The sequence below is a fragment of the Falco punctatus genome (genome assembly GCF_963210335.1).
Source record: "Falco punctatus genome assembly, chromosome: 5".
NCBI lineage: Eukaryota > Metazoa > Chordata > Aves > Falconiformes > Falconidae > Falco > Falco punctatus.
Genome location: NC_137584.1, coordinates 28,262,609 through 28,287,212, shown reverse-complemented (window position 1 = coordinate 28,287,212; position 24,604 = coordinate 28,262,609). Strand labels below are relative to the sequence as shown.

At 36.5% G+C, this 24,604-nt stretch overlaps 1 protein-coding gene across 3 annotated transcripts in view; it reads left to right on the top strand.

Annotated features, from left to right (window-relative positions):
* The window catches only part of MBOAT2 (membrane bound glycerophospholipid O-acyltransferase 2), a 184,674-nt gene extending 162,702 nt beyond the window's left edge, over nt 1-21,972 (top strand). For all 3 annotated transcript variants that reach the window (XM_080387861.1, XM_080387860.1, XM_080387862.1), the window contains 6 exons: nt 3,399-3,591; nt 6,560-6,663; nt 7,005-7,069; nt 11,885-12,017; nt 14,547-14,698; nt 15,269-21,972. In XM_080387861.1, the coding sequence (XP_080243987.1) occupies nt 3,399-3,591; nt 6,560-6,663; nt 7,005-7,069; nt 11,885-12,017; nt 14,547-14,698; nt 15,269-15,491 (870 nt within the window). In that variant the 3' untranslated portion in view covers nt 15,492-21,972. The remainder of the gene's footprint in view (nt 1-3,398; nt 3,592-6,559; nt 6,664-7,004; nt 7,070-11,884; nt 12,018-14,546; nt 14,699-15,268) is intronic.
* The last annotated feature ends 2,632 nt before the right edge of the window (nt 21,973-24,604 follow it).

Here is a 24,604-nt window from a genome sequence, read left to right as displayed (position 1 = left end):
GTTGTGAAATAAATTGCATATTCTGTTTCATATGAGGTCAAAGTTATCCTGCAGCTTACGGTCTTTTAATTCCTTAACAGAAAGTTATTTTGATAAGGTGAAAACTTTAAAGAGTGAGTGAAATTAAACTTCAAACTTTTAAATTAGTTACTTCATCCTTGTAAAAACAGATCTACCCTCCTGTGAATGTGTAATCTAGATTACCTGTTTACGCCTTGGCAAAGAAACTTATATCAACAACCTAGTTAATTAAGCAATTGGAAATGAATTGATGTTTTACCAAATGCATTTCTATAGGTAATTGAACTACAGATTATTTTAGTGTCAGGTGAGGACTTCTATTTCTGTGTAAATGTGTTCAAAACTTGAGTGCTATAAACAAGCCTCAGGCTGTAGTTTAATAATCTATTTAGGCCACCAAAATATAAACTCTTGCTGAATATGGTAGGTCCTGGCGGTGGGTTCTGGGTCCTCTGCTTATCCTGGCAGTGCTAACCTGTATTGCACTGCATTGTGTTCTGATTCAGATCATTTGATGCAGCCTAAACAGAAGTTGTCATTAAAAAGAACAAATACACAAAAAATCCACAAGAACACTCCACCACTGCCACCCACTTCTCCACCCCGCAACCCCCCCCCCCCCAAAAAAAAAAAGTCTAGTTTTTCACTGATTTTTTTTTTTTTCCTCTAATCTGACTCACTAGAAGGAAAAAGAGTAAAAATTTGCAGCCAAGGTGAGGAGACAGGGCAGGACTGCTGCTTTGTATTGCAGCCTGTGTGGGTTGTCCTTCAGAAACTGTTTAGACCAGTCCTCAAACTGCAGCTCCCAGCCTTTGTACAGGGAGGAGATTATCTCCATCGCTGTTTGCGAAGGACACAAACATCTCTGATACTGATTCCTGTAAGTGGTACCAGCATGCTTGATTGAAGTTCTGGGATTAATAATTATTGAGGGGAGTAGTATAATTAAAAAAAAGAAACAAAGAAAAAAAAGTCATGCTGTTTCTGGATGTAGTTATGCTTGTCCCTACACCTAAATGTTGCTGCTAAAGAAGAATTTTAGAAATACGTCATTTAAATGCTTAATAAATAAATTAAAACACCTTCTTCCAACAGCATTTTTTTCTACAACTACAAATTGAAAACTGCAGAGTAGTTGTTTTTTAAAGTACAATCTGTGGTAGAGCTCTGTATAAGTTTGCTATTTTTTAAGATAAGTTTTGTGAAATTCTGATGCTTATCCTTAAGAGAAGGGCTTTCACCTTCACAATTTAGTAAAAAACCTTCAAGGAGGTACTAAGCGTATTTTGGATTGAGTAGGCAGATTAATGATTTCTATTTACCAATAGAAAAACTGGTAGATAGAGAGAGTGGCAAAGAGCAGGACTTAAACCAGAGATAATGTTACTTACAAGCTGCCAAAATATATTTTGAGATTTTATACATGTCTTCAGATAGAAAACATACATTTTATGTTTATGCTTATATTTTAAGCCGTGTGTTGATGTTACCAGCATGTAAATACTGTTTCTCATGCTATGTTGAACGTCACTTTTAATTATGGCTTAGACTTTGGATTAAATCCTTGGCAACTGTCTTCAGAACTTTGGGGTGATGCCTTTTGGTATTTACAAATATCTAACTTCTGCTTATATCAGGTATTGCATATGAAAATCAAAGATTCATCAGTGTTAATAACAACTGATTGTATGAACATTCATTTCTGTTTAAATTCCTGAAGAAGTTAAGCCAACTGAACTTTCCCACTGCTCTGGCAAGGAGAAAGATGGATTAATAATTGCTAGAAAAACAAAAGAACACTTTTAGAAAATTAATGCCCTTTACTTTGAACTCTTGTAATAGAGTAAAATACTAAAATGTTTATTAGAAAGCAGTAGAAACAATTAAACACTAGCTCTAGCTGTTAATAGGTAGTTGCCTCATGAATTATCCAGCTGGTTTGTTTAATTAGCTGCAGTTTCTGATCCTCTCTGAAAGGTCTTCTCAGAAGAGCCACATGAAATATGCAATATCCAAAGTTATCCTCACCATTTTGCAGCTTTTCCAAGTCTAATTTTTTTATCACGTTGTACCACCTCTTACATCTGTGTGACTGGATGAATCTTCGGTGCTGTGTGCTTGCAGAAATCTGTGTTTTCAGTGGGACACTTAATGTTCCGTTCTGTATCATGGAACAGAGTTACTCTTTATTTGGGAACTGAATATTTGAAGCTGCACTCTAATTAAAGCAGGACATTATCTTTAAAAGTTTGGGCAGGTATACTGGCAGCAGGATGGACAGAAAAAGGCTTCTGGTTATCTTTTTGTTCTGGTGCTTTAAACTAAAATTCCTAGATCTGGGGTTTTTTTACCAAGTTTAGTGTCTGTAGAATTGTAATGCAAATTTAAACTGTAATGTTTAAATTTAAATATTGAGATTATTTACAATCAAAACTTGTCAATTACATTTAAATGAACTAGCTCTCAAACTTCTCTTTTGTCGGTGCTTGGTTAGTATGTTACTTCAGGAACGTGGTGTCTGCCCTTGGGATATGGATTTTTAAGACTAGCGACTAGTCAATGTTATGCATTATTGCTCTGTGTGTTTTGTAGTAGAACCCTAGAAGTGTTTTCCTAAAAATACATACTTATTATTGTGGTGGTTATAGCAAAACTGAATTTTGAGGAAAATCTTGAGTCCAGGTCCTACCTGAACAATTGTATTTTTACTTGTCTGTGAGCGTGTTATTTGACCCCTTATAGCTTGATCACTCTAGTAGGGAAAACAGGTCTGTATAGAACTGAGTATTTTGGCTGAAAAGTCATAAATTATTTCAGTATTTTAGTTGGTTTAGATTATTACAATATCTGAATTCTAACAGAAATGATTGATGCACTGAGTTGGGCAGCAACTGAACACCTGTATTATGCCAATGATTACTGAAAATGAACTGAAGCTTTGCCACTGTTTTTGGGATCTCTGCAATAATTGTGCTCATCTTGCCCTAGATAATATGCTTTGAGTTATGATATCTTAACAACTTGCTTCAGTAATTTGACAATGAAATAAGGAAAAAAAACCCACCTGATGTTGTAAAAGTGCTCCCGTTATTGAAAGGGTTTTTAGAGGCTCACTGTAGTCAGATTGAATTTGCTGTGTTGCCAGAAGTGGTGCTCACAACTTAACCAGCGTAACAATATTCCTTGAGCCTCTATAAAATGTTAGCAGCTATTTGAAAGTTGGTAGTATATATTACTGAAAACCTGGCGCATATATGTATATATATACACGCACACACAGAGAGCTGTTTAGGGAAAGGAAGATTGTAACTTGCCTTTGTTTCCAGAAGATGAACACAAAATGAAGCTTACTAAGTCTCCCATCTTAAACTTTTCAGATAGCTGTGGCACAGAAACTCTTAATCTGTGGACTGTCCTTACTCTTCCATATGACTATTACAAAAACTTTGCCTGTGGAATACAACATTGATGATAACTTCAGAGCTACAGCATCATGGCCTGTAAGGTTTTTCTACCTATATGTATCTCTTATGGCTGCCAGACCCAAGTATTATTTTGCATGGACTTTAGGTAAGTAGATCTATTAATAGATACACTTTCTTTTAATTTTTTGAGTTTCATTTGAGATGCCACGTGCTAAGCATGTATTAAAAAGTGACAGTGCCCTCTTGAGGCCCTAGGAAAACGTGATTACTTCTAAGTATTATGAGATATTGTCAAAGTGTATTGAATAGCATCTCTCTTTTTGAGAAACAAAGCCCGGTAAATCAAAGCACGGTGTTGTGACAGTGTTGCAAATGAGATCATGGTCTCCCGGACAAATCTGAGTGAAACACAAGGTTTTTTTGAGAACAATACTATTTTAATGAGCAATGACTTTCTTGTTTTTTTAGAAGAGTAAATCTAGTCTGATGTACAGTCCTGAATTGGTTATTTATTTTGATACCTTGATTTTGGCATATCTGAGAAGTTATTCTAAGCCTTTTTCTGTGGTTAGTTATCAGTAATTTGCTTGATGTTATTGAAGCATGAAGGAAAAATGAGTATATTGAAATTCAAGTATATCATAAGTTTTGTTAATAGTAGATGGCATTCACAGTAGGATTTTCAGAATTTCATGAGTGACACTTCAGTTTTAGTCTTTGTTTACTAAAAGTTCTAATGACTGGGATACCACCTGTAGTCACTGATTTAAGACAGCTGATATAGTTTAAAGAACATTTTGCTTTTTACTTCCTGCTACTTGAAAAAAACCCAACACATAAAACAGCAAAATGCTGTATTTATGTAAGCTGACATCTTGGAAGTGGCTCACAAAACAGATTTCATCAGCTTCTTCCTTCTCTCCAGTTTAACATATTTGTTTCATAATTCTTTTGAGAGAGAATCTGTGGGAAACAATGCAATAAAAGAAAGCTTTAGTGTAGCAGAGCAGCATGACTCACTTACAGCTGCTGGTTTCATTCCTGGTCAATGAATGAAGTGCTTTCAGCTTGTCTGGATATAGTAATTCTGGGGCTTGTTGTGGAATGAAATAATTTTGAATATTGTGCTCTTATGTGCCAGTATAATCGCCTGTAAAGAATAGGAGTCATCTGAAAAACTAATAATCTTTGTGGAGTTTTTTTCTCCCACTATGATACTTAAGATGGATTTCTCCTTATGCACTTGCTAGTAGTGTAGAGCTAGCCTCAGTAAAATGCTGACAAAAAATAACCTTTATCAAATCTGTACTTTTAGTTTGCTAAATAGCGCTTTCTTTATTTTAACCACCTTCCTTCCACTTTACCGAATGACTCCTAATGGTATGCATAGAACGTGAAGGGGCCTTCAGATTTTATCAGATGTTATGCTTTTGAGTTGTACATTACTATTCTTCACACTTAAGAAAAAAAAAATCTGTTAATAAAATGAATTACTTATAAGGAATACTTACCCAATGCTAGTTAATAAAATGAGTACTTACTGTAGCTATAGTCTTTGTACTCTAGCTAGCAAGAGATTACAGCGTTCACCTCCAGCTGTTTTTAATTGAGCATAAAACCATTGTCTAAATGTTTGAAGTTGATATCAGTGATATCAGATGTATGGCAGCATTTTTTTTTTGCTTTCAAAGATGCTTTTAAAAATGTTTTTTATGAGGAAATAAAAATAATATATATTAGTCTGTATCTGTAATACCGCAAACCCTTCTTCCAGACTGGTAGGTAACTGGGGAAGTTGAACTTCAGGAAAGGAACTGTTTGTGTGTCTGAGTCAATTGTTTCTTTTACTTTCCAAATACACTGGATTAATACCTTGAAAAACTTGTTGAGAAGAAAGGAAAACATAAAAGATGAATTTCTCTTACATGTCACTATGTATAAAGTAAATTCTTGTTAATATGGCAGTACAAACTGAGCCATTTCTCTTGCCTTGCTAGTTGTGATTTAAAAAGTGACAGTCTAATTACAGTGCTTTAGATGAAATCTGAACTAACTCATGAGAGGGCTCATGCCCTGTAACTAGAAGAGTGGATCTGTATTGCTTCTGCAGAGCTTTTTGCCTACCTCCCTTCCAATTCCCCAGGACCCCTCTGAACTGGGAGAGGGGCTGGCATTCTTTTTCCCATGGTCACTTACTTACCCGTGTAAGTGGATACGTGATTGGGTTCATGCCTCACGGGTATGGGTCCATGACTGGGTACATGGAACCAAGCACCTGGCTCAACAGAGGCACAATACCTGGGAAAAAAACTCGTTTCCTTGTACGTGCCCATCCTAATTGAGAAGTACAGTGGAGGAGCTAACAAAGCCGAGGCAAAGGTGATGACTGAAGGTGGCAGTTGGTATGCAGGCTGAGATCCCTTTGATTTTCCTGTATAGTCCAGATGACAGTAGAAGCTTTTTCTCCTAGGGAAAAACATTGTTTGCTTTGAACCATTCGACCTTTGACATGCTCTGTAAAAACTCAGCATTCGGAAGCATTGTTAACAGCAACCTTGCGCCGTTAGTGGAAGTCTGACAAACCCTCCATCACTTAGTAAATTACTGGTTTCTTCTGTTAGGTTTGCACTGGTTGGTACGTGGTGCTGTGAATGTGCACCTGCTTGAAGTGAATCAATGCAATATCATCTTTATGCTTTAAACATCACTGTTGCTGCGTAAAGACAACCCCAAAGACACGCATCTGAGTGTCGAGCTGATACCTCAGATCGTTACAACCAGCCACTGTTTTGTAGTCTTGATGCATTGAGTTTGTTTTTCTGTCAAATTTCTCAAGCAAGTCTAAGTAGGTGGTATGAGACATCTGTACTGTGAAGTGGATAGTGCTACCTTTCCTTCTTTTCCTTTTGTATGAGTTTTTGAATTGAAAGCCAGTGTGTTGCTTAGATTATCTTCTGTTTGTTCATGTCTAGTACGGTGATCCTCCATATTTTTAAAAAAATGTGTAGCCTTTACAATGTGATAAATATTTTGAATGAACAGCATGTTGTGCAATGCACAATTTGTAGTATGGGCAGTTTATAATTAATTTGTTTCTTTTTGTTTCCTTGCAGCAGATGCAATTAATAATGCAGCAGGGTTTGGTTTTAGAGGCTATGATAAAAATGGAGTTACGCGTTGGGATCTAATATCAAATCTGAGAATCCAGCAGATAGAGGTTTGTTTCTGGCTCTTTCAAGTAAAATACATCCTGTGTAGGTAGTTGCTAGTAATTTCAGTAACTTTGCCTACACATTTAGTTCCTCCAGATAGTGAATGTGTTCTGAGTCAGAAATGACATGTTCACACCCTTAGGAAAGGATGAAAAATAGAGTCTGTTTTGAATATGTTCTACTTGTCAGTTGACTGCCAAAATATTTTGTGGTTATATGTAGTTGAGTAAATACCTTATTCAACTCATCACAAAGTTGGGGTATTTTTATAATTTATGTCAGAATTTTGAAAAAATTTATAACACACTACAATTATAAAAATAATTGGTTTGTTTTTACTTTACAGTTTTCCACAAGTTTCAAGATGTTTCTTGATAATTGGAATATCCAAACAGCTCTTTGGCTTAAAAGGTATTTATTTCTTAAAGGAAAGCTTTTCTGCACTGAAGTTTCTTACATAAGTATTTCTTTGAAGGTAATCTAACATTTAAAGCTAAACCCCACAAAACATGAGTTGTTTAGCAACTGCATGGGATATTCTTCTTGTAATACTTGAATTAAAGCATCTGAATTTATAACTTGTTTCTTAGTGTAAACCTCAGGTTATGATAGAAACTGGTTTTCTTCACTGGTCATAGAGCTACTGATATGTGGAGGTGTGTCTTGTATGTATTTATTTGTTTTTATCCCTTCCCTTTCCCCCACCTTAGCATTCGAAGAAGTGCATGCTGCTGAGAGCAGCAGGCAAAATGTACATCTTGGCCTGGGGAAGTTTTGCGTTATTTTTAGCCACGCAATGATAACAGAACTTCCACACATTCTGTGAGAGAACTTTCTGCTCTCTTTCCCTAATGAGTACATGGCAAATAGCAAACCCTACAATGTGCTATCAACAAAAATTGCAAATGAATATTCCTCTGATGCACTTCTTTTCTTGTCTGGGGAACAGGTATAGTGCCCAGTGAACTACATTACTCTGCATTTACTACTACTTTGTAGTAACTGCAAAGTAAAAGGAGTGTTCTTGACTAGTGCATGGGATGGTGTGTCCCTTCTCTTAGTCTCTGTTTATTTGATCTTTTATCAGTAGCTGCAAGTTTAACTGAGATTCCTATTGTGGCGTCACTCAGAGGACTTTATCTCTTACTCTGGATGGCTGGAAATAGGATGTTTCTTCCATCAGATTTCTTTATAGTGTATTCGCTTCCATAATTTCTTCCCTAAGTATTTTTCTGACCCAATTAAAAGCAGATACTGAATTTTGTGTGTTTATTCTAAGTGGGTGAAAAGGCAATAAAATCTATTGCTAGGACAGTCAGCAAGGAAGAATTGCATGCTTACAGGTATTGAAATGTATCATTTAATAAGCAAATAAGCTATTTGGGTATTTTAAAATGCTTTTTCATTTAGAGAACAGAATTTTATCAGTATTAAAACTTCATAGGAAAAGGTGGTATTTCTAAAAACTTTCAAATCTGTTAAATGGAGTGATTCTAAATGAAAATTCCTTTTAGTGGAAAGTAACACTTCTCTTAAGAATTAAAAGAAAAAAATATAAATCAGTTTCTGAGGGTGACATTAAAGAATATGTGGGGAAAAAATTAGAAGCATCTCTGTTAACAAGTATTTTTAAGGACAGTTATAGAAGACTCTTTGAGGACAGAGTAAATCCATATTGACTCTGCCACAGTGAAAGGGAGAGAAGGATGGATGCTTTCTTGCAAGTAAAAGATTGTTTTAATCGTTATGTATGTGGACCATAAACAGTGGTACAGAATATATATTTTATTACCAATCATTTGGCTAGTTGGAATGCTACAGCGGTTCAGACAGAGGCTCATGTATTACTTTAAACATTCACTTTTAATACCTCACTTCTTTGCCATTTATAGAAGTATCTAAAATCTTAGCTGTTAATCTCACGTGGAATACCAGACGTCAGCATTTGTTCTGTTCTTTTCTGATACTCTCTAAAGAGAAACGAAACCATCGGATTACAAGACTTAAACCCTGACTGTGTGTAAAAACAAACTCCTTGTAAAAGTAGAATTAACAGAGCTACAAATCATGAAGAAGTTTAAGGAACATTTAACATATGTCACAAAATACAGCAGTTCAAAGGTATTATTGTTACAAGCTTGCAAGTTAAAATAGGGATTTACATAGTAGCATATATCAACAACATATATCATGATAATGTTTCCTGACTGGTGAAGCTGTTGTGTTCCCCCGTGGCCTGTTCATTCTTTTTTCCCAAAGAAAACGTCTAATTCCAATTGTCTTTGGTCAGGTTTGCAAAACCTCTGTGCTTCTTGTTGCTCTCTTCTGGCATATTTCCAAACTTCCTGTCTTCTTGCAGTGGATGTAGTACTTCTGCTAAGACCTCTGAGGTCTTTCCCTGGCTTGTTACAGGCAGAGTTGAATGATTTGAGTGGATTTATTACCTTCATTTTCTTCAGAGAACACTCTTTCTAATACATCACAGTATTACCTCTGTCTTTTTTGCAACAGCAGTCTACTGTTGATTCATGCTCAGTGTTTCATACTGTTGGTTCATGCTTGGCTACACTTTTTCAGTAATGTTACAGGAACGGGTACTGCTTTCTATTTTCCAGTTTTCTTATTAGATGTTCTATACTTTGGATGACTCCTTGTTGGTTTCAGAACGTCATTCAAGTCTGCCAGGATAGTTCTGGATTCTAGTGCTCTTTCTGCCAAGAAAACAATGCTGATCGTGTCCACCCCACCTCCCACCCCAAAAAAGAAAGGGAAAGCAAGGTGGAATAATATATTTCTCAGTCTACCACCCAAGCTAGTACTGGGAATATAGAACCAGACCGAAGGCAGTACCCTGTTGAACAGTTGATGCATCTTCCTACTTCTAGAGAAAATGATGGATAAGATAACCTGCACCACCTGTATTTGAATAGATTTTGTCAGCCTGTGGTGATGACCATATTTCCTTGGCTTGCTTTTAGGAATGTCAAGTGAAGTATTTCAACACTATTTATTCTTGAACTCCATGCAGGGGTTTAAGCTTGCTTTTTACTCTTTGAAATTAAAGCCTGATTATTTTTTTTTCTAGCACGTACCTTATCTGACTTGCATTGATATAGCTAAAACTTGGTTGGTTAATGTAGTTACTTTTGTTAGCTCCTGAGTGCTTTGAAGGGGAGAATTTGCTTGAAGTTGTTTAGACCAAATAAAGATCGAAGCCGTTTATCAGTTTATTAATGAGACATAATCAACCACCAGTCAGCAAAATATACATTTAGAATAAATATCAGTACTAGAGCAGATAGTGTTGTACACATTTAGTGTTCTGGTTTAATAAACATTTCTAAACACTCTTCTGTAACTAATCCCAAGGAGTTTAAAAAGTGCACATGTATGCACACAGTTACATGCAAGCTGTGCCTCCGCTCCTAAGGACACGGGGAATACAAACCCACGCCTCCTGGAAGCGTGGCCCCCTGCTTGTGTGCACTGCCTGTGGGGGCCCTGCCTCTGTGTCAGCCCCCTGACTCACGTGCCAGTTAGGAAAGCGTGCCATGATTCAGGTGCGTGCGGCAGATAGGTGTGAGGTGCTGCTCCCCGTGCTGTGCTGGCAGTCCCCTCGCTGGGTGCGGGCTACTCGGCGTCTCCAGGGAGGACGCTCTGTCTTGGTGGAGATGGAAGTCGTGATGCTGGTGGGGCAACTTCAGGCAGTGTCAAACCAACTTTTGATGACTAGTGTTTTGCTCCAGGATGTCTCCCTGATTTGTTACGAATTGTCTTAATGTTTTTGTACTTTCTGGGCTGACAGATTCTCTCTCTTAAAGGTCTCAAAAGCGTCTTTGAAATTCTGTGGTTACTGTTCAGTCTGGCCAGTGTTGCTTTTCTCTTCAAGTTGGTCTGGTTTTGGCAAATGTCCTCAGATAGGTTTGTGTATTATACGTGCATGCACCTGCACCCTACTTAGCCCCGTGTTCTCATCTTAAAGGCCGTTGTTTGGGAAGGGGAGGGGGTTGTGCTGGTATCCTGTGCTGAAGACCTCATAAGATAAAAGGTGCCACATCTATTTGACTGGAGTAAACTTACTTAGCAAAATAGGCTTTTGATCTTTCCCTATTCAGATCCTGTGTTTTTGCTTTCTGCTCTTTAACCTGTATCGTTTGGTCTCGGCAGTCTTTTCTACATATGGAAGTTGTAGTGGAGTAGTTACTTTACTAGCGGATGTTTCAGCCCTCTGTATCATTGGCTTGTCGTCTTTGAATAGTAGATGTGCATTCTCTTTGTCTGTTACTTGCTATGTGTTTATACAACCTTTTGCATATTGGTGTCTCTGACCTCTTTTAGTTAAAACTCATTTTTGTACGTTAGCCTTAGATTTGTGTTCATGCATGCTTGTGCTGTTTACTTTTGCTTCATGTTAGTGTCTATCTGTTCCCATATTTCCTATTGCTTTTTGGTTTTCAGATCATTAAAGAACTCTTGATGAAGTCGTATCAGGACCTTACCATGTTTCCTATCATTCTTCCACATCATGATGGTTTGTCATTGTGTCATTTAATGTTGTCTTCTAGCAACTACCTTTCTTGGATTCCTTTTTCCTTTCTTCCTTCTAGAATTCCTTACTGTAGGACCTTGCCTAATAATTTAGAGTCTCATTTTTTAAATGGCATCATAGTTCAGCGTTCTCCTTATTTGGTATTTTCACCTCCCTAGAGTCATTAATTATAATTTCATCATCATGCTCACCTAATTGCCCTACACAGACACATTTTCAACTGTAGTCTCTTCATTGCTCAAAATTGAAGGTAGTTGTTACTTCTCCCATTCTATAAGCTGCTTTTATTTTATGAAACATACATATCTGACTCATCGCTAGAGTTCACGGTGTGATCTGTGCCTTCCGGTGTAGCTTTTCAAACATGTTCTTGCATGGCTCAAGATCCTTTATTAACACCAACACCTGTCTGGGGATGCTTGTGTATTATTTATTATAAATAACTAGCATATGTGATGGCACTGAGCAGAGGTTACCGCTGAGGGGTTATCTCCGGAGTGTGAGTAGCTTGAAGTATTTCATGTAAGTCGTACTGGCAACATTACTAAATAATAATAAACTGTGATTGCATTGCAAATGATGTGTTGAAGATGAAACTGTTAAAAGTAAAAATGGTAACAGGGAAGATTGGAGATTCGTCTCATGTTATTTATCTTGAATTGTCTTTGACTTGCTAGAGTGTGCTATGAGCGAGCCACCTTCAGCCCAACGATCCAGACCTTCATCCTTTCTGCCATCTGGCATGGGGTTTACCCAGGATATTATTTAACGTTTTTAACAGGAGTACTAATGACACTAGCAGCACGAGCTGTAAGTACCAACCAACTATCTTCAAGTTTTGTAAAAGAAATTTGATCATGTTCTGTAGTCCAAAGGTGCACTTCACAGTTGATACATGGTCTGTCTGATAGTGGTGTTTACTTTTCAGTTATTAATCATTCCCACTGCTCTCATTACAAGGAGGGGTTGATCTGTGAAAGCAAGACTGTACCCAGCCTATAACGTCATTGCAGCACATCTTTTGTGGAAGCTCTTCCTCTGTATTAACTGATCATGTATTACTATGCCATGCTGAACAGGATGATGTTATCTAAGATCAGAAAGTTTCTTCAAAATTATGATGAAAAATCACTGATGATGAGTAGCTTAAAATTTGGGGATCAGTGCTATATGTTTAGAGTCTGTCCCCTCTCTCATTTCTGTCTGGTACTATTGTAAAGATGGCGACTGAAGAATGCTCCCCAGCAGCCAGCAGATAAAAATCTCTAGTGCAGTTGCTATTCAAAATTGGCCAGCCAGCAGTGCTGTCACATTAATAAGCTTTTGCAGCTGCTGTTCAGAACCGTATGGAACCAGAAAATCTGCCAAGAAATCTCTCGCAGTTCTGTTTCAGAAAGCTGCGTAAGAACAGAGGCAGGTTTATCAGTTATTCAATGGGAAAGAGGAACGAGCAAATCACTTGTCGGCTCGGAGCAGCATAACAGACCAGTTCACTGTTGAAAGAAACAGAATGAGAAGTGAAGCAGACTGCTCTTTGTTGCTATAATAGCATGGGGAAGGTGGTACTTCAGATTTAGATTATTACTAATGGTGATAAAACAGATGCTCCTCCTCTTTCTTCACAAAGATGTGGGAATAGTCCTTGTTTGACAGAATTGGCTCCTTTCTTTACAATAGGTATAGATGCCTTCTCCTTCCCAGACTCTATCACAGTGAACTTTTTATGTTTTATCAGCCAGGGGCTGGTACAAAAGCCAAGGTTCAGGGACAGTTCACAGGTAAAAGTTGTTGTGTTCCCGTAGTAAGGTGAGTCCAGTAAATCGGAGTGCTCACTGAACTGCATCCTGGCCTTCGCTAGTAAGCTGCGCTGTATTCACATTTTATATGTAGCATTCAATAGGCTATTAGATAAAAGTATTTTGAGTTTCTGTAGTAACACGTAGTTCATATTAACTGGTAGGATATGTTAGACATACTTCATATTTATTATTATACTTTACTAGCCTTTAACTGCAAACTTTGGTACCTCTGATCCACACTTTCTTCTCCTGTCACGCCTAAACATGTATGCAACTCGTTTTACTCTTTAATCTTTACATATCTCATAATCATGTGTTTACTAGGAGCAAATACAGCTTTATTCTAAAAGTTATCCCTCGAGTCCTAAAATACTAGATAACTCTACAAGAAATTCCGTGAAATTTCATCCAAGTTTTACAGAACTTATGAACAAGTCATTGTTGGTGACTATAAGAGAAAACTAGGGGATGATGGCAGGATGAAGGGTGTGTGGCTAGAATTACTTGTTAGCTTAACTAAACAAAGGCTGAGTGGGAATGTGTTATCTACAGGGGAATTTGGGTAAGAAGGAGAAAGAACGGTAAAGAAGGCTTTTAATGTAAGGGATGAAATTAGCAGGATATGAAATTAGCCTTGGATATGTTCTTTAGAACCAGGAGTTCTAAAGTTTCTAAAGAAACTAAATTTTGAGGAAGCTGAACTGTACCTTGGTGTGCAGCTTTTTAGAGAGGACTACCTCAGTGCAGATGTCTGGAAATTGACTTCGATAGCAAGCCACACAAAAGCTGAATTGAGCCATCTTGGCTTGTCAGCAAATAAGTGTGAGGAGGAATGACAGTTCAGTCAATGGAAGGGCAGAGATCCATGGGTGTCTTTTCCATTTTAGAATTAAATAAAACTGAACCCAAACCTGTGTGGCTTTTGGCTTTTTTTTTTTTTAAATACCTTTGGTATTCCATTGCTTGAACAGAATTTCACAAACAAAAGAAAACAGCATAGAAAATTGAGTCATTTTATAGTAGTCCCACTTGATACTGGTTGTTATTAAGACTCCTGAAATGTATCATTAGAACTGATACTTTGTGTATTCTGATTTATATTCTACTTGTCCTAAAATATACCTTATTAGCAAGCATATGAATATAGCTTACCATATAGCAGCTTTCGACAGAAGCATTCTGGCTTTCATTTACTCCAACACTATATTTAAAGAATGGCTTGGTAGAATAAAATGTCTGCCTCACTCAGACTCGCAGTCCAAAGCTGCGTGGGATTTAGTGGGGGACTTAGTTAAATTCTGCTTAAATTCGTAAATACTTAAAATTCCTGTGCTGGATGAAGCACATGATCCTAAAAGGCAGGGAGTTTTGACTGACTGCTGTTGAAGTTGATGGGCATTTTGAGTAGTTCAAAGATACTTGACCAAACTGCGGCATGTAAATTCACCCTGTGAATTTTGTGGAACTACAGCAAACTCACCGTACAGTAAGATAGCTCTCAAAGTTTATTCCTAAGATAACTTACTATTATCTTTTTCAGATAAGAAACAATATCAGACACTATTTTGTTGAATCTCCTGCTGTTAAACTATGTTATGATATTATAACATGGATGGCAACTCAAGTGGCAATAAGTTACACAGTCGTACCGTTTGTACTGCTCTCTGTAAAACCCTCTTTCACCTTTTACAGGTAAGCACATTCTGCCTGTTTTCTTTTTCTTATCTTTACCTCGGAATAGAAATATTCTGTGGCATAAGATTTCTGAAGCTGTTTTAGTGATAACTACAAGATTGATTTATTAGCTGAGCAAACTGTATTTCTCTTCTAGGGCTTGAACATAGTCGGTGTTGTGTAGGAGAAACCATAAAATGCTGTCATTTTCCTGTCATAATAGACTTATATTCCCTGGGCAGGGAAAAAACCCAACCAACCAAAACCAAAAGCAAGAGGGTACCTTTGAGATTACTATATGCACTTGAACTCTTCTATAGCAAGACTAGATAATGACCTCCCAAAAGTACCTTGTGGAAAAAAATTTGAAAGCAGACTTCTATTCACTTTACATCTCTGTTACAAAATTGAAGTACTGTGAGGGAAGACTTCGTTTCTGATTTCCCCCTTATTGCTTTTTTTAAAGGAAATATTAATGTTATCTTGTCTTACCTGCGAAGTATGCAAGTACGTTTTGACAGTTTATTCTTTAAGCATCCTGCAAGAGTGGTCAGAGTCTTACTTACTTTTTGTTTGTTTGTTTTTTAGCTCCTGCTATTTCTGTCTCCATATTGCTAGCATCCTGGTGTTGTTGGTATTTCCATTGAAAAGAACTCAAAAAGGAAGTAAAACGCATGAAAGTGTCCAGCCTGTGTGGTCCAAAAAACTAGAAGAAGAAAATCTTTTGCAAAAGAACAATTATTCCACAACAAATAATAGTTTCAGTCAGAAGCAAGAAATAACCTGCAGATATCAAGCATTAAAACAGTGATTGAGGAAATACTATGATGAATATATTTTGTATGTTTTCAGAAACCCATTTTTAGCACCTTTTAAAGGGGTTTGTATTTGTTTGCAAAGATGTTTAGTAAGAAAAGAATGCATTTACCTAGGAAAATCACATACAATAGCAAGACTGGAAACAAAACAAAATAACCCCTCCCATGCCATGTCCCTGTGGGTCACGCCTTATATGAAGATATTACCATTATTTCAATGGGCACTCAGGACTTGCAGCGTATGTCCATAGGGTCATATGTGTGCCCTTTGCTGAATGTACGTTGTGTATCCCAAGGCACTGATGGGATGGAATAAAATTGTGTCAATCTAGGATTAACAAATGGAAGTTTTCCAAATGAATGACTTGCCTTAAACCCTCTATTTACTGAAATATTGTTTCTAAGTGGGTGTTTTCAAGTTTGATTTTTATGTGGAAAGCATATTTCAAATATATAATACTATATGCTATAAAGAAGATAAAACCAGAAAATGCAAAGTGATTAGAAGGTTTTTGAATCTGTAAAAGGGAATTGCAATAAGCATCTCAGTATTTGGAGGGTTTTCTTAAAGTACTCAAACTATTACAGTACAGTACAGAACTGTAAACTTTACTGATGCCAAATTATAGTTAGGTTTCTTTTGATAAAGAGTATAAATTACACATAGCCCTTCTGAATGCATTAAAAAAAACATGAAACACCTGAAGGTTCACCTTTTCCAGGGCTTGAAAGCTCTAATCTAGGTTTAAAGTAAAAGAAAGTACTTAAAACCAATAAAACACTGCCAAGTAGTCTTTGCAGCTAGAGAAGGAAAGGCAGCCAGAAGACACAGAGGACAATGCAAGCACCAGGATTTCCACAAAAGTGCATTTTCCGCTTAAATACCAGAAATACTTGTTTTAGAATAAAACTTTTACAAAAAAATATTTTTAGTAATTTAAAGGTATTTTGAATTTTCAGGCATACACTAGTTAGTTGATGATGCTTTCAGTATCAAATAGTAAAACTACCTTGAGCTCTAGTGCATAGGTAGTCAAACATGAAATTACTATCATAACCGATTTCCATATGCTTGATAATTGATGGCCCTTTATCCAAAGAAGTATATGAATTTGAGGTAAACCTTTTTAATGAGAATTTTACGTGCAAAGTTCACATTATATTTGTGGGCAACATAATGAAAGAAATCCTTCAGAGTATCTGACTTACTGAGTTACGGAAGTGTGTCAAGGGAATAATGCAGTGGTTTTATCTATTCCAGATCATTTATTGTGATGACGGTTCCTGCTAGAGTACTGCTATTAAAGGGCTACATTTTAATTGCTTATATTCTGTATTTTCATATAATTTTTAAGTAAACATGAACTTTTTATCCACATGGGGGTTTTTTTAGCTTTAAAACTGACACAAAATACTTCTTGAGAAAAATAATGCAGCCTGTTGATTAATAACCTACAAATGAGAAAAATTTGGTCGTAATATTTTGAACCTTAGGTTTTTCATCAAATATCTGGCACTAGTGGGGTGAAAATTCTTGGTACTGGAAGTGCAGTGATGGGGCTCAGCTTTGAGAATACTACCATACAAAAATAATCACAGCACTTCTGGCTTACTTCCTAGAGAACCAGCTCCCAAGTCAGGTCAGGTTGTTTCCTTGCTGTGATGGTTCTGTGTCTGGCCTTTGGCTCCTTGCCTAAAACTCCAGGAAGATAACATACCTTTTCCATGCATGTAGGTTAGCACTAATTAACCTGCACAGGTAGAGGGAACTAAATGTGAAATTAGTGGATGAGTCTGTTTAGGTGAGCAGGATGTTTGTTGTTTCAGTGGCAGCTGTATTATCTTTAAGATAAAATAATCTGTGTTCCAAATACGTGCTTTGATTACCCAAGTAGACTTCCCCTTACCTGGGGTCGTGGTTGTCATATGCTTCTTTGAAACAGCATTGTGTCTTTTCTCTGTTGTTTATAAGGGCACACTAATTTCTTTATGTTTAATTATCCTTATTAGATACAGAATCAGGAAAGATTTTTTCAACTTCCTATTTTCAAAGGAATATTTACATAAAATAAATTAGAATTGCATATTTCTGGGTGGGTAAGTAGGACTAGGGTTGATTCTTTCAGAATTTGTTGCTGTTCAACTGAAATTCATCTTGATGGTGCAGTCTATCCAAACAAGCACTTTTGAATGCCAGAACAAGATCTAATGTGCCATTTTTCCCATTAGTGTTCTGGCACTCTTGTTTTGGCATGTGTGTCCATATGTGCGATAAGAGGCTTACTAATTCTTCATTATGAAGTATGAAAACAGTTACAAGCACTCCCAGAAAATAAGCAGGTTTAGGATAGTGAAGTACTTGAAGGTGGGTGAATTCACAGGTACAGTTTTGTTCAGAACTTTTGTATATGGGGCAGCTAGAACAGCTAAGAAAATATTGGCATGCTTTAGTCGGGCACAAGTGGCAAGGTAAGGGTTTCAGGACTGGACATGACTGGTGTCTGTGTGCAATACAGTTACTTTTTTCTTCATGATTTGAACCCCTTAAATAATTGCAACAGGAAAAATATTACAATCTATTAGTTCTGCACAGAATTTATTTGTAAGTTTAGTCTTAGAATTTAACCCTTAAAATGTTATTTCTGTGTATGAAACTACTTGGAACCAAAATCTGCTCTTCATGCAAATGAATTCTCTGAGGGACTATGGAAAGAGGTGTTTTGTTTTAAAGGCAGCGCTCTGATTTTAGTCGAACTGGGATTTTGTTCTTGTTTTCCTTCTGTTTTACTAGTTTTCTGCCTTGCTATCACACTGGATCTTTTTTATCCATTCAGTCAGAAAGTCAAGAGCAGCCAGCCTCGATGCTTTAGATAATGTGTAGGTTTTGCACACATCATTTTATATTACTGAATTTGAAAGGATGGTGGTGATTTACTGTTGTTCTTGCGGAGAAAAACAGTAGAAAGTAAATTCCTATAACTGTTTTGGGCCTGAAGGAAACATGGTTTTAAGTATTCTTTCACTTACTAATTAATGTATATCCAAAAAGTAAAAGTGTTCTCTATGTTGCAGATCAGCACACTATGAAAAGTAAATACAACATATCGTTAATAATTTTATGGTGCTTTGCGGATATTTGCCTATTGTGAACAATTTGTTCAGGCACTTAAGGAGTTAATGTTAGTTAGTAAATGTAGTCACCCTGATAGTTACTATTTGCTTGCTTAACCTTTTTTAACCTTTATGATTCTTTATTAATGAAAGAGATCTATATTATGTATTTAAATAATACTTTCAGTGGTGCCTACTACTGTTGTAATTGGGAAGGCTTTGTTAGCTTTACAGTTACAGATATGCCCTTCTTATTCGGGGAAACTTACTCTTCTACGACCATTCCTTAAGTTGACATGTCGACAAGATTTCAGTAATAGGTGACATTTTAAAATACATTACCATGCAAAAATATTGGCATGCATTTCCATATGCTCTTGATAACAAATCATACTTCAGTGACAACACTTTACAAAGAGATCTTTGTATATTTCCCTGCTCTACACTGACCCGTGGTATGAGTTTTACCAGTATAGTATTTTATTTATTATAAAAATTTTACACTTAAATAGCTTGTTCTGTTTCTCCTGTGGGAATAAGTAATATTCATATAAATGCTATGTTTGTATGACAGGATGCACGCTAGGTGGTTGTGCCTCTTTTAATGGTGTTGATTTGGTTAGTGGTAAAATATCCTCTGATGCAGAGGAAATGTTATGAGATCCTCACCTCCTGTCAAATTCATATAAAAAGTAATTTTAACAGAGTCTGGATTTTTCTCTCAGAAGCTTTGCTAACAAATTGTTGACAATTTGCTTAAATACATGGTCAAATGTGTCCTCATGTTTGCCTGCAAATGTGTCACTATTGCTTATGTGTTAACTTTCACGTGCTCAACTTTGTAAGTTGGCCTTGAATGATAAAGAAATTTAAAAGCACAAGTTACAGTAATTTAGGCTTTCATTTCCTCTATCCTTAAGTCTTTTCACTTTGTAATTCTCATTGAATTCTGAAATCAGATTTGATAGTATTTTGTTTTCAATGAAAATTTGGAAGTATTGCCATTTATGCTGAAAAGCGATCAGTGTTAGGAAAAACAGATATGGAAATAAAGATTTTAATATGATGTAGACTCTACATATAAAAATACATATACGTTGGTTCTGTACTGTTTCATCATAGCATTTCACTACATGATTAGCCTTTATGTATTTATTTAGGTCTAGTAATGCTCTGCACAGCACATGGGAGTATTTTCAGATTTCCAAATCAGTTGGCTCTAAGTATATTTAAGTATTTAAATGCTATGCTGAATAAGTATCGAAGCAGAAACTGTAGTGAATTGGGCTTACTCTCATTAGATTACCAGATCTGTCTGGATATAAGCTAGGTTGCACTGTCAGTCTTGATCTTCATAGTCATGACGGAAAAGCTGGCTGTGAAGAAGCCATGGTAAGAAGGTGTTCTGTCAGTGGCCGGGAGGTTTTGCCACAGAGTTCCTGGGGGAGCTTAACCCTCCATGCAGAGCTTGACAGAAGATCTACTTGCTTGTGACCCAGGCCACAGCTGTTCTGTACTACATCTACCTGCATTTTTGATGTGTTTGCTCTCTTAACCTAGACATTTTACAAACACCATGAAATCCAGGCATCCCCGAAGTCACCCTGCAAGGTTAGAACTGTGAATATTGCAACAGTTGCTTATTATGGTGAAAACTAAATGGAAAAGAAAAAGATTAATTCCTTAAAAACTTGTTTTGAGCTGAGCTTTTTGTATGTTTTTTACAAAACCTAACCACGAACTGTATCTATTTTCATCCAGTTACATGTTTAAAGCATAATTTTGCTCACTTTACGTATACAAATGTGCAAAAGCAAATTGTGCCACTTCATCATCTGTGCATTAGCTGTGTGTCCAGTGACTGACTTAGGCCTGGGTTTGGTTTTAGATGTTTTAGGTTTTCTGAAAGCCATGTGCATATCCATATAAACATTGTGGAAGCATTATGAATTGACAAACTGCAGTTACATATAGTGTGCATAAATATACTTCCAACAGGCCATATCAATGTTGGCGTGAGGCTGGTGTTGAACCCTCCAGTTGTATACTACGTCTGCTGAAGACTGCTGGGGCTCCATTCTCAGAATGCTAAGCTTCCTGCTGCCTCAAGTGAAAACAGAATCTGTTGGTTATACTTTAAAGTGGAAAGTGAAGGGCTTCTTTTACTCTGTTGCAAAACCAACCCTTGCAGGATATTCTGCTGCAGGCTACAAATACAAAATTTTACTTCAGATACATGATTGAATCTAGTTAGGGTCACTTTTGGAGGAAACTTTGTATTGATAGTGACTCAGTCTAGCACCTTATTCCAAACAGACCTCTTGGCAAAAGAGAGATCTCTGCACAATCTCTTCCCTTCCTTTTGTTCTCTGACGGAGAAATACCCCAAGCTGGATTTTCATTTAGGTTTCACTACAATATGTCATATGAACAGATAGGTGTGGTCCATGCTCTAGTCAGATGAGGCTTCCAGGCTGTGAGGATGTTATCTGAAACAAAAAATAGAGAAACAGGGTGCCTAGAGACCGGTAATCAGCATAGTGCAACACTACATGTTAAAGGTGCAACAATCTTTTGTCACGATAAGTTAAGGAGTATTTGCCTATGCATACTTTGCCTTTCTATGTGTTTATCAGTTCTCTTTACATCTTTTCTTTGTACCTTCTTTTGTCCAGTGGTGTTGACTATTTCTATGAAGAATCTTCTGATGTGTCTTACTGTGACAAAGGTGTCAAAATGATACGTTAGTAATTAGGTAGTTACTCTTAAATCCCAGACCTCAGATGTGTTCTAGATCAGATAGAAGAGAACATTCAAAATTTATTGAATGAATAATAGTTTAAGATGGGTGATATAGCATTATTCAAAGATGTTGTAATAAGTTACTCAATTTAAGAATTTAAAATATGGAACTTTGTTCTTTCCTGCCTTGGTTACACATTCAAGGGAGTAGTTTTACCTCAATGCAGTAGTTACACCTCCAACTACCCATACGTTAAGGCGAGAAAGCACCCTTAAAAGTGGATAGCTACAGTATTCCTAAATTTGCCTTTCCGGGTTCAGATTATAATGCATTGTCAGTGAATTTCATTTTTATTATTCCAAAATATATATTTTTTAAAAAGTGTTATTTTTCAACAGATCCATAAACTAAGTGTTGGTGTATGGTAAAATTAAAATACCACTGTTAGTTACACTGTGTTTGTGATATTTTAATAATTACTTATTTCTAATTTGTCTCAGCAGTGCTGCAGAAGCAGCATGCTGTTATGTTTTAAAGGTGTTTTTAACTTGCCTATAAATGTTTTTTTCTAATTTGTGTCTTTAAATCTGATTAAACTGTAGTTTAAAAAAAGTGAACTTGTTTTTCTAAAGTCTTTATGGTGTCTATCTTTAATGAGTGCTGAAGAACAATATTTTAATGCAGTTTCTCCTTTGAGAAAACTAAATATTACAATGTGTGCATTTACACTGTTTTTTGGAGTGTTCTGCTTCAGAATTGCTTTTATATCTTTTGTTTTATAGAGCTTATATACAAATATATGTATATAATTGTTTTCCAATAGAGCTGGTAAATAGAACTTCATGTCTAGCCTTTTGTTACCTGGGAAGGGTACTTACACAACTTTAAACCCTCCATCTCAAAGCATATTGCTGCCTCACTTGCACTCCTGAAGTGAATTTTAGCTTAAGAAATGGAAACCTCATAACTAACAAACCAAAATCAATGTTTTGAACAAGATGCTGCTGTAACTGATGCTTCCAAAGAAGCAGGACTAAATGTGTACCATACACATGCAGGTTGGTTTTTTGTTTGTTGCTTTGTTTTTTTCTTTTTGAAACTTGACTACTGAGACTCCACTATGATAGTTCCTGTTGGCTGGTGACTGTACATTAAGAGTCCTTGACCTACAGGCTCTTTACCATGTGTGTTTAGCTTGTTAAAGAGAAGGGATATGACATGTCACTACTAAACAAGGGCTGTTTACATCACTTCCTGTGTTACACTGAATAATTTTTTCTTCTTTTGATCTGGTGTTAATTCTGCTTCAGTACAAACCTTGTGAAGACATCTTCATTTCTGCAAGTAGTCCCACCTTAGTGGACTGGAATGTATATGTTGGTCTCTTGAAAGGCCCTGCTATAGTAATGATTTGTAAGCCTTGTGCATTTAGAATTCTTTTTTAGAAAGCTGTATTGTGAGATAAAAATACATGCCATTTCAACAGAAAGGACTACAGATATAATTTTGGAAGTTCTTGTGATATTTGTCATTTCAATCAGAAGTTAGAAACTGCCATGGAAATTGCCTTCTCAAATACACATTCACAATGGAGTTGGTCAGGAGCATGAAAAGTATCTTCATGAACTAAGCTTTTATTACTGCATTTGGTGAAAAACTCATTTGAACAGATTAAGGTAAAACACAGATTTCTGCTGCTACTTCAGGATGCTAAGACTTGATGGAGAATCTGATTATTCTTATGACGGAAATTTTTAACTGCTTTTAAGGTACTGAACAGAAAGAATCCTGATTAAGAACATCCCAGAACCAGCAGATATTTTCCTGTGCCTATAATTAACTTAATTCCATCTGAGTAACCTCCTGATAACATGCAGGATGTTTCAGCACAGAATACAGAAGTAGTTCTAGGGAGATGTCTTCAGCCTACTTACTGGATTAGAGTTGGAGACTTGTATGTTCAGACAGATTTGCCAACTTCTTACAGATCTTCTAGGATGGTTATATATAGTAGCAAAAGAGTTATTTCTCTGCAGGTTACTCGTTATCTTTCCAAACTAAATAAATTATGACAGTAAGAGGACTCTACACTTTTATTTTAGTTATTCTGCTGTCATAAGAAAAACATTTACATACGAAGCAAATATGAGCTATAAAACAAAACACTGCTGTATTAGTGTGTTTTGTTTTATATTAAGTGTGTAAAGCAATGTCTTTCCCAGTGATTTCCTGATGGGGTACCTAAATTACCTGATTGAAAAAAAACAACTTATTTAATGGGGGGAGAATTCCATGCCAGCTTTCCTTTTGTTTGAAATACGGTGGTCTTTGTGTCAAATCCTCCTGGTTTGCCCTCCATTGCCTACTTTACCGTCTGGGTTGTTACACAATGATTAACATGGCTGTCCATGTACTAGACTCCATAACAGCCTCTTCTCATATTAATGCTTTTGTCAGATGGCAAAAATATGCTTGTTACATGGTCATGATTTTGATCAATTTAAGTTGAAGAAATGGGAGGAAGGAAAGAAAACAGTTTTAAGTATTATAGTAATTAGAATAATAAGCTTATTAATAAATGAAAGCACAGCAGTATTTTTTATTTATATTGGGTAGATATTGAAATCTGAAATAGTGGGGCTGTTTTGTGCCTGAGGCAAGTTTATTTAATCTGTCTGCTAAAATTTTCAGTTTAAAAATCAGAAGATGAAAAATTGTATATGTATTATGAGGGAGGCTAAACAAAAAGATTAAGAATTACTTGGAAAATGCATTTAATTTTTTGGGGGGTTAGATGTTTTGTTGTGGTGTTTTTATTTTGGGTTTTTGGTTTGGTGGGGGGTTTTTTGTGAGTGTTGCTGAGCTTTTTCCATGATTTTTGGAGTACTGAATATCAGCTAATCCTGGAAACAGGTTCCAGGCACTTGAAGAACAAGAAGGTGATTGGAAAGAGTCAGCATGGATTCACCATGAGGAAGTTATACTTGACCAACTCAGTACATTTCTGTGATGAAACAACTGTCTTGGTAGACAAGGGGGGAGAGCAGTGAGTATTGTGTACCTGGACTTCATTAAGGCTTTTGACACTGCCACCTGTAAGATCCTCATTGAGAACCTGTTGATGTATGGGCTGGATGAGCGGACAGCAAAGTGGATTGGAAACCGGCTGAATGGCCAGGCCCAGAGGGTGGTGATCAGTGGCACAAATGAGTTGGAGGCCAGTAAGTAGCAGTGTACTTTGTGTTGATACTG